At 49.4% G+C, this 10,185-nt stretch overlaps 1 protein-coding gene across 1 annotated transcript; it reads left to right on the forward strand.

Annotated features, from left to right (window-relative positions):
• Positions 1–4,847: 4,847 nt before the first annotated feature.
• Procr (protein C receptor) lies at positions 4,848–9,394 on the forward strand. Its single transcript, XM_042276586.2, has 4 exons — positions 4,848–5,071; positions 7,180–7,437; positions 8,346–8,633; positions 8,879–9,394. Exons 1-4 carry the CDS (start codon positions 5,002–5,004, stop codon positions 8,992–8,994), a joined length of 732 nt encoding a protein of 243 aa, XP_042132520.1. The 5' UTR covers positions 4,848–5,001; the 3' UTR covers positions 8,995–9,394.
• The last annotated feature ends 791 nt before the right edge of the window (positions 9,395–10,185 follow it).

Genomic DNA, 10,185 nt, shown 5'->3' on the forward strand with positions numbered 1-10,185 from the left:
AGAGCGGCAGCGCCCTCCATACCTTCTCAGGGCCTTTCTCCCTTCCCAGCTACACACCTGCAACTTTCTAGGAATCTCACCAGAAGCTCTAGTCACAGGGAAGGGACATACACTAAACACTTTGTACAACAGGAGTGGCTCCTGGCTTTACCTTGTCAGAGTCTAAGGCTGTCAGAAGTACCTCCAAAGCCGGTCCATAGTCTCACTTGCCGAAGAGGGCGGGGGTGGGAGGGAGAGATGGCTCTGGGGTTAGTTACCGTCCTTACAAAGGACCTTTGGTTTCATTCCCAGAACCTACATGGTGGCTTACAACCTTTCTTAACTTCGGTCCCAGGGCACCCAGCACCCTCTTCTGGCCTCCATGGGCACTGGGCAAGCACACTGTGTATATACACACCTGCAGGCAAAACATGCACACACCTAAAATAACAAATACAATGTTTAAATGTGTGTGTGTGCGTGCGTGCGTGCGTGCGTGTGCATGCACACTTGAGCAAGAGAGAGAGAGAGAGAGAGAGAGAGAGAGAGAGAGAGAGAGAGAGAGAGGAGAGAGAGAAGGAGGGAAGAGCCTCCAGCAACTTTAGTGTGTGTGTGTGTGTGTGTGTGGCTGTGTGGCTGTGTGGCTGTGTGTGGCTGTGTGTGGCTGTGTGGCTGTGTGTGGCTGTGTGGCTGTGTGTGGCTGTGTGTGTGTGGCTGTGTGTGGCTGTGTGTGGCTGTGTGTTCTAACTCAGGCCAGCAGGCCTGTGTAGAAGGATCTCTACTAGCTGAGCATCTCACTTATCAACCTTTTGAGACGTAACTTGAGAGCCAGCAAATGGTATATAACCGTCCTGAGATGGTTGAATTGTGAGTCTCCTTTGAGGAGGCCAGGACCACTCTCTTACATGTCACTTTCTGCTTCTCTCTCTTGGAGAAGCCCATGTCTGTGCTCTGGGCTGTGTCTTGCTTTCTTCTGAGTGCCTCTCTTTTTCCTAATCCTCGCACTTAAGCCTACGTTAAGAATTCTTACATAAAATCTCCATTTCATCACATACCTGCCTGGCCTGAAATTCTTTTCAGTGCCAAAGGCATGAAGCCTGATTTAGCCCAAGTCAAGATCTCTAAAAATCTAGGGAAACCCAGGCTGCTGAGGATGACAGTGTGGAACTGGGCCTCTGTCCCTTCATCTCTGACGCCAGAGCTTCATTGGCTCCTGCATGTGACTAATGGCTGAGGTGTGACATTCATTTCCTTCCATCCCAAAACACTTTTCCGGAAGCCAAAGCAATGAGACACACAAGCGCATTAGGAATCAGAGAGATGTAAAGTCAAACCAAACTGAAATGCTTTTTCCACCACCCACTGGGTGCTGCCAAGGGCTGGCAAGGACGTGGAGCAGGGAACTACTACAGTTTGGCAGTATCTACCCAAACTGAAAACCATATACCCTGTGACTCAGCAAGTCCACGCCCGGGTGTGCAGCCACACAAACTCTCCCATCTAGACACAAAGGATCATGAACATGAATGCACATGCCGGCACTGCTCATTACATGCAATAAACAAAAACATAAATGTCAGGATGGGGGAGATGGCTCAGTCAAAAACCTGCTTGCCTTTCAAGCGTGGGGACCTGAGTTTGGGTCTCCATCACCCGTATAAAAAGCCCATCCTGGCATGTTGTACCTGTAATCTCACCACTGAAGATGAAGACACAGGACGGGGCATGGGCTTGCTGGCCAGCCAGTCAGTAAGCTCCAGGTTCAGTGAGAGACCCTGCCTCAAAAAAATAAGACGAAAGTCTGGGGAAACGGCTCAGCGGCTAAAATGCAGGACCCCAGGACCCAGCTAAACGAAGGTGGCATAGTAACCCACCTGTAATTCTAGCCTCTGACGGTGTAGACAGATCCCCAGAGAAGCTGGCTAGTGAGACTAGCTTTATTCAAGCTCTGGATCTGAAAGAATAATTAAATCTAGTGGAAAGAAGGCTCGTGCATACCAGAGTCGGGTCTCTCCTTCCACCACGTGGTCCTGGGGCACAAACTCAGGTGGGCAGGCTCAAGTGTGTTAACCTGCTGAAGCAGCTCACCAGCCCAAAGTTCTCAGTGACTGAGTGACCCTGACTCGAAGAATAAGGTGGAAGAGTGACCAAAGAAGATCCCTGACATGAGCCTTGGGCTTCTGCATACACGTGTACACGATGCTCCCTTTCACACTCATATGTGCTTACGTGCATGTGAACATGAATGCACATATGCACATACACACACACATCATAAGAAGAAGGAAAAAGAATGAGATGGAGAGTAATTAAGGAAGACACCCAGCCTTCTACCTCTGGCCTCCGTTCATGATCATTTTTTTTTAATTCAAGACAAGTAATTGGTCACGATTTAAATCATTCCACTTCGAAGCCCCCGTTCTTCCATCCAGAGCAAGATGATGAGCTGTAAAATCTCAACAATAGAGGTAAGCATGAGAGTGGCTGCAAAGACTGAGTTCAGAAAACGGGAGCCCGTACATAACCAGGGTTTGTCCCAGATTCCACTGTGACACCAAGAAGGATAGAAAATAAAAAGCTAAAATTCCTCTGTTGGCTCTTGACCCAATCCTGTTCCCCAGAGGCAGCTCTGAGCCACAGTCAGTCTCCAGACATTCTCCTGTGCATTCAAACATATAGACAGATGCATCGTTAGGAGATATGAGGGTGGGGTTATAAATGCATCACTTGGACAGCAGTGCATTTTAAAATAAATACGACATGGGAGAGCTATCCGCTATATTTGGTCCATCGTTCCTGCTGCACCACCAATGCTCACTGATTGCTCCGTGCCACCCTGTTCTGCCACACTTTCTCACACTATGGATTATTCTAGTATAGGGATGTACCATAACCTGTTACTTAAAATTCTTGTTCTTAATTAAACAAGAAATATATGACCATATTCTAGATGTAAAATTAACCATTTAAAACAATTATATTTATTATGGGAAAAACTCTTTGCAAAATAGTGGTATTTTTTTCCACAAGATTTCCCACTCCTATTGCAGTCTGGGTCTCTCTCTCTCTCTCTCTCTCTCTCTCTCTCTCTCTCTCCCTCTCCCTCTCCCTCTCCCTCTCCCTCTCCCTCTCCCTCTCCCTCTCCCTCTCCCTCTCCCTCTCCCTCTCCTTCCTCACCTCTCCTCTCCTCCCCTCCCCTCCCTGGAAATACACTGTTGCTCTACCTAATACATATCTCTCCAGATATTCATTTGCTCCCGTACAGAAACAGGTGTGCTTGGTTGTTGTGTGGCTGACAGATAAGCATATAGAGGTCTGTGTACACTCCTAGAGATGTGTACAAAGCATGACAACCTCATTCTGTCATTCATTTAGCAGATGTTTATGTGTGATATGCATCACTGGACCAGCATGGGGCAAGATGGGCAGCCTCTATTCCCTTGGAGCTTGCATTTGGGTGGGAAATTCAGACAACAAATATATAAATAAGTAACACAACTTCAAGTGGTTTTAAGCAATATGAAAATTAAGTGGTAGTGTTGAAGGGAAGTCTTTTATTTTTGTTTTTACTTTTGAATCATATTTCACCATAGGGACTTTCCTAATTTGGGGGCCCTGACTTTAAACCAGTCTACTTGCTTCACAAAATAAGGTCTGCATTTCATCCTGCTGTCCAAACCCATTATAGAAATACACCTGCACACCATCGACACATGAGTGTGGCTTATAAGCAAGATGGAATTCTATTTAGCCAAAGAAGGAAATTAAATTGTAATATTTACAAGAAAACAGACAGAACTGCAGATCGTCCTGTTACTCGGAATAACTAGATTTGGAAAGACAAATACTGCACGTTTTCTCTCATGTGTGGACTCTGTGTGTGTGTGTGTGTGTGTGTGTGTGTGTGTGTGTGTGTGTGATAAAGGGGATGAAAGGGACAAGCAATGGAAGGGGACCAGAGAGAGACGGGCAAGGAGATGAGGGAGGACAGACGAGGAGGAGGACGGCTAAGGAGAAAGGATAATGGCACATATGTATGGAAATGCCATGATGAAACCCATTGCCGCTCATGCTAACTTAAAAAATGCATAAGAGCAGGCAGCATGGCTTGTGTCTTCAATCCCAGCACCCAGAAGGTAGGGGCAGCTGGATCTCTGTGAGTTCAAAGCCAGCGTGATACTGAGACTCTGTTTAAAAAGAAAAGAAGAAGAAAATCCACAAACGAAAACACCCTTATACAAGTGAACACATATTTCAGGAAATATTGCTAAGAATGATGCACCAAATTTCTTATTCTGTTCTGTCATTTAAAAAAAAAAAGTGCTAACTGTGATGTCATTGTCCACTGAGTGACTATGACCTGTTTGATGCTGAGATTTAGCTGGATCGTTCGTAAATCACTGTTACACACTATGAGCTCCTATATACTCACTCGTTTCTGTGACTGTTTCTGAGAGCCAAGCCCCCGATTGTGTAATTCCTATTCTTAAACTTCTGATAAATACAGGCAGTTTTATCCTGGAAAGCTAAATTCCAATCTTGAATCTGCCGTCATCACGACGTACAAACTTGGGGCAAGTCCCAACATCTCTTCGGACCTCAGTTTCCCCATCTGTAGCCTACTGATCTCTACATTCTTGGAGTCGGCAACATCGAAAGCAGACGCCCCACCCCCTGACTCAGCGGCGGACCGACTTCTCACTAAGCCTTTCTCCCCCTTTTCCGCTCCTCCTCAAGCCTCGGAAGCGAGCAGCGGGAGGAGAAGGGAACTAGCAGGTCCGGGCAGGAGGGGCTGAGGCTGGGAGGGGCCGTGGCGAGCCGGCCCCCTAGTAGGAAATGAGGTAGATAGAAGTAACACTTTAAAAGCTTGACTCCCTCTTCCTCCATGCATTCCCTGGTCTCTTTCGGTCGGTGGCTCAGCTCCTGCCCCTCCCGGACAGCCTCCCTTCCCTTTCCTAATCTGCAGCCAGCCGAGCCCGAGCCTGCCCCGGCCCAGGTGGGACCCAGAACTTCTGCTCCAGGATGTTGACGAAGTTGCTCTCGCTGCTACTGCTGCTGCTGCCTGGCTGCGCCTTTTGTGACCAGGAAGATGGTGAGTTAGGGACGGGGGCTCCTGCCCGGCGGGTGTTCTGGGGACTTGGTGTATTTGGGAACTTTGACAAGATTGTAGGACAGCTAAGCCCGCCGCCGCATGGATGTCTACGGCTGCTAGGATCTCTCTACCGTGCACGCTGGGTCCTGGGCATTGGTTTACATTCCAAAGACAAGGCGAGGAGGTCCAGTTAACTCTCTGGAAAGGACGGGGGGGGGGGGCGGGGGGGGAGCTGGTGGAAGAGTAGAGAGAGTGAGGATGCAGAGAGGAGACCGGGAGAGCAGAGTGCCAGTCTAGGGAGGACCAGAAGAGAGTTAGCTACGAGCTGAGCTGGAGAGAATGGGAAAACACTAGAACAGAGACAAGTTTTGGGGGGGAGGGAGGGTTATATGGGGAGGTAAGGAAGGAGGAGAAAAACTCGGGGTGTAGCTGGTGAGGTGGGACAGGGGAGGGAGAAGAGCCCAGAGCCAGAAGGATCTGGTTGCAGGAAGCTCTTCAACAGAAAAGGGGAGTTAGGGCCAGACAGTACCATCGGCGGTCCCCCCCTCCCCTATAGCTTCAGTCTCCCCCTCGGAGGAGCTACTAACTAGCAGTATTCAGAATGCTTGCTGTATTTAATACACACATTGACTCGTTTATCCACCGTGGTGAGCAATGTTATCACTCTGGTCCGACGGTCGGTCGGTCGGTAGGGGAAACAGAACAGTTCAGGATCGCTGCTGAGGTTACTCACACCAGCATTTCCACTCTTGCAAACACAGAAAGCAGCTTCTGAAATGCAACACGGGGATGGGGGGCGGGGGGCGATCTACAATGCTATACTTATCCAGCCATTCTCTGGGCACCAATACTGCCAAGGCCCCTTTCCGGCTTTTGAAGGCAGAGATGAACCAACCCCAGTTTAGCAGCCGGGAGGAGTCCCGTGTATTTGGGCACTAACACTAGGAATCCCATGAAATCTGTGCTGATGCAACACGCTCTGCCCAGCCCCAAGTGAAGAGGAGGTGAAGACAGGCAAGCACCGGGAAAGTGCTCCAATGCCGTCTTGGAGCTGGGGCTTGAAACAGATAGAAAATGTGCCAGGCAGAACCAGGGCAGCAGAGCAATCCTGACGAGCCTGCACACAGTGGAGAAGTCAGCATGAAGACCTTCACGCCATTTGATAAAACTGAACATTGAGATTGGCCAGAAGATGCAGCGGGGGCCAGATCGTTTGCTGTGGATCCCAACCTGGGGTCAGACTCCGAGATCTGTCCTGTGGCCAGGTGTTCTCTGGGGAAGCAATGACTACAGACAGAGGCGGGTAACCGGCTTCAGCTACCAGTATTCCAGTCCTGGCTTGCTTCACCATTAGCCTCAGATTCCCGTACACATGGGGTTAATAATAGTAGCTACCATGTTAAGGCATGAGGAGGAAAGCATACATAAGTTAATAATGTGTATAAAATAGCACCCAGGGCATAACAAGCACTTAATGGATATTAGCTATTATTATTATTTGGGAGGGGTAGGGTGTGACACTGGAAAGCTTTAAGGGCTTTGGATCAGGTGGAGAGCCAGTACGAAGTGATGAAACTGAGCCCAGTGTGGTGGCACATGCAAGCCTTTAATCCCAGCACAGGGAGGCAGAGATGGGTGGATCCCTGTGTTGGAGGCCAGCCTGGTCTACAAAACAAGCCCCAGGACAGCCCCGGGCTACTCAGAGAAATCCTGTCTCAGAAAAACAAAACAAAAGGATGAAATTGAGAATGAGTCTCCCAGGTACCCCAGGCTAGATGACAATGGACCAGGAGAGAGGGGACTGGGCTGGAACTGGGATTTTATCATAGGCAGAAGTGTGACAGGCTGGACATGAAGGAGGAGGCACAGAGGGATGCCTTTTCCAACTGCAGGCTTCAGTTCCTCATCTGTAAAGCGGAGATAATAATCCCCGTCCTCTCCTGGCAGGGTTATTGTGAGCATCAAATAGGAGGGCAGGTGGGAGAGCGCTTTATAGGACTGGGAAATTGGCGGCAGGCCTCTGGGTAAGGGGTTATTATCTCTGGCTGTCAGCCACCCCTTCCTTCCCTCTCTGGACTGTCCTGACGCTGTGCTGATTCTTCCCCCAGGCTCCCAAAGCCTGCATATGCTCCAGATCTCCTACTTCCAAGACCCCTATCAGGTGAGACATCACGGCAACGCCTCGCTGGGAAAACTCCTGACGCACACACTGGAGGGCCCGGACAACAACGTCACCATCCTCCAGCTGCAACCCTGGCAGGATCCCGAGAGCTGGAAGCACACAGAGAGTAACCTGAAGCACTACCTGTCACAATTCAGCAACCTGGTGAAGCTGATCTGTCGCGAGCGAAAGAACAGTGTAGTCTGTGAGTGGGGGTTCTGGATCGGGGCTGGTGGGAGCCCTGGAGGATGAGAGGGTCTGAGGGGGCTTGTGGCGGAGCTTGGGTGCTAAGGCTAAGGCTCTAGACAGCAGGATCTTTGCGAGTGGGAGGGGAGGGTGAGCATGGTCTTTGGGGTGAGGCTTCTCTGAAGAGCCCTGACCCTTGGAGGTTGTTCTGTGGGGCTTGGAGAAGAGCAGAGGTCCTAACTGTAAGAAACTTCTATCTGATAGATAGATAGATAGATAGATAGATAGATAGATAGATAGATAGATAGATAGATAGATAGATAGATAGATAGATGATAGATAGACAGATGAGAGAGAGAGAGAGAGAGAGAGAGAGAGAGAGAGAGAGAGAGAGAGAGAGAGAGAGAGATTATCAGGTTCTCCTCGGGCCGGTGTGACCTCTCAGAGCAGCCCTTCTTGGGAGACCCTGTCCCTGATCTTCTCTGACCCCCAAAGTTTCAGTGAAGACGCGGCCAACTCCTTTCCCTCATGGTCTGCTACACTTCCCTTCATACAGTCCGAAGCGTGCTTTGCCCTCAGCCTCCAGCCACCTCCAATCATCTGCGTTTGATGGTCCCACCCACAGCTTCCTCACAGCCCCAGCTCCTCTCAAAGACTCAGTGTCTTGTCTGGGAAGCCACCACTCCGAGCTTTCACATCGCTTCTCTGTCCCTCTCTCTCAGGGCCTCACCTTTTCCTCACGGTTCCTGGCTCCTCTTTAGACAGGCTCCAACAGTCAAGCCCAGCACTTGTCAGTCAGACTCTTCTCTTGTGTCCTCAAGCCCACAATCCTCTCTTCCTTCCATGTTCCCTTTGCCCCGGATGAACATGCCCCATGCCCGGCCTCTCCTCAAGCGAGCAGAGAGCTGACCCTCCCCCTCTCCATAGTTCCTTTCACAGTCACTTGCTCCCTGGGCTGCGAGCTGCCCGCCGAGAGCTCGGAGAGCTCTGAAGCCCGTGTCTACTTCGACGTGGCCGTGAATGGGAGCTCCTTTGTAAGTTTCCAGCCAAAGGCTGCCCTGTGGGTGACCAGCTCCCAGGAGCCCTCGGAAGCAATCAGCTTCACCCTGAAGCAGCTTAATGCCTATAATCGGACTCGATATGAAATGCAGGAATTTCTTCAGGGCACCTGTGTGCAGTACTTGGAGAACCATATCACCACACAAAACATGAAAGGTATGAGGAGGTTGTGGCCCTGCCTGTGTGTTGGGGGAGGGGGCGCCTTCCAGGCAAGTGGATGGACATGAGGGGTCCCTTGTGCAACAAAAGGAGGGGGCTGGAGACTGGGAGAGGGTACACACACATAGCTTAAGTCCCTGGGCGACTGACTTCCTTTTGAAGTATAGATGCCTTGGGAATCCACCCCAACTTTGGACTCCTTGGGAGCATGCTTTTAAACTCACTCTCTGCCTCTTCTGCAGGGAGCCAAACAGGCCGCTCTTACACTTCGCTTGTCCTGGGCATCCTGGTGGGCAGTTTCATAATTGCTGGTGTGGCCGTGGGCATCTTCCTGTGCACAGGTGGACGGCGCTGCTAATTACCCTCCAGTCCCCTCGGAGAAAGGGCTGGACTGATCGGGGCTGGTAAGGGGAGGTCACAGCTCATAGGAAGACAGACAGACTTCCCCAGCAGGCCACCGTAGCTCAGGAGGTCTAGAATGACATTCCCCTTTGCTCCTGCATCTGCCAACCAGGAGTCTGAGGAAGGGGCGTGAGGAGGGTATGTAGACAAAGTAACTGATTTGTGAAGGACTTGAGGACATGCATGCTTTGTTTAACTGGTCTGAGAGGTGGAACTTGCTTATCTGTGGAAACAGATGGTAGATAGACTTGGGGTATCTGTGACCTCCCTGGAAAGGCAGATTCACTGGAGGCATCCCAAACATCTAACTAAATAAAATGAGTTGTCTGTAACCAAAATAAACAGCATTTAATGTGTCCAGGTGTGTCCACCTTGGGAAGGGATACTGATTTGACAAAACTGGAGAAATGTCACAATTGTAAGAACAAACAATATGGGAGAGTAAGTTAATAATTAAATATTAAATTTCTTATTTATGTAAAAGGTGTAATTATTTCCTCTACTTTATTAAAACTTCTGAAAAAAATGACCTCTACCCCTTGTTCTTTTTTTAAAAAAAAAAAAAAAGATTTGTTTATTTATTATGTATACAGTATTCTGCCTACACACCAGAAGAGGGCACCAGATCAAATTACAGATGGTTGTGAGCCACCATGTGGTTGCTGGGAATTGAACTCAGGACCTCCGGAAGAGCTGCCAGTGCTCTTAACCTCTGGGCCATCTCTCCAGCCCCTCTACCCCTTGTTCTATTTCCTCATCTGTCAATCATTCAGTAACCAGTGGTGTGGCCTCTCTATAAAGCAGTCAAAGGTCACCGTAACCTGTCATCATCACCTCCATAATGCATGCTTCATCTGGCTCTGTGGCTAAGAGTACTGACTCTCTTGTAGAGGACCTGTGTTCAGTTCCCAGCACCCACAGGGTGGCTCACAGCCTTCTGTAATATAACTCACACATACCCAGACAGACATAGCCATATATATATTAAAGATAATTATTTTTGTTGTTGTTTTTCCAAGACAGGGTTTCTCTGTGTAGCCCTGGCTGTCCTGGAACTTACTCTGTAGACCAGGCTAGCCTCAAACTCACAGAGATCCATCTGCCTCTGCCTCCCAAGTGCTGGGATTAAAGGCGTGTGCCACCACCA

This window comes from Peromyscus maniculatus, chromosome 4 (genome assembly GCF_049852395.1).
Source record: "Peromyscus maniculatus bairdii isolate BWxNUB_F1_BW_parent chromosome 4, HU_Pman_BW_mat_3.1, whole genome shotgun sequence".
Lineage (NCBI taxonomy): Eukaryota > Metazoa > Chordata > Mammalia > Rodentia > Cricetidae > Peromyscus > Peromyscus maniculatus.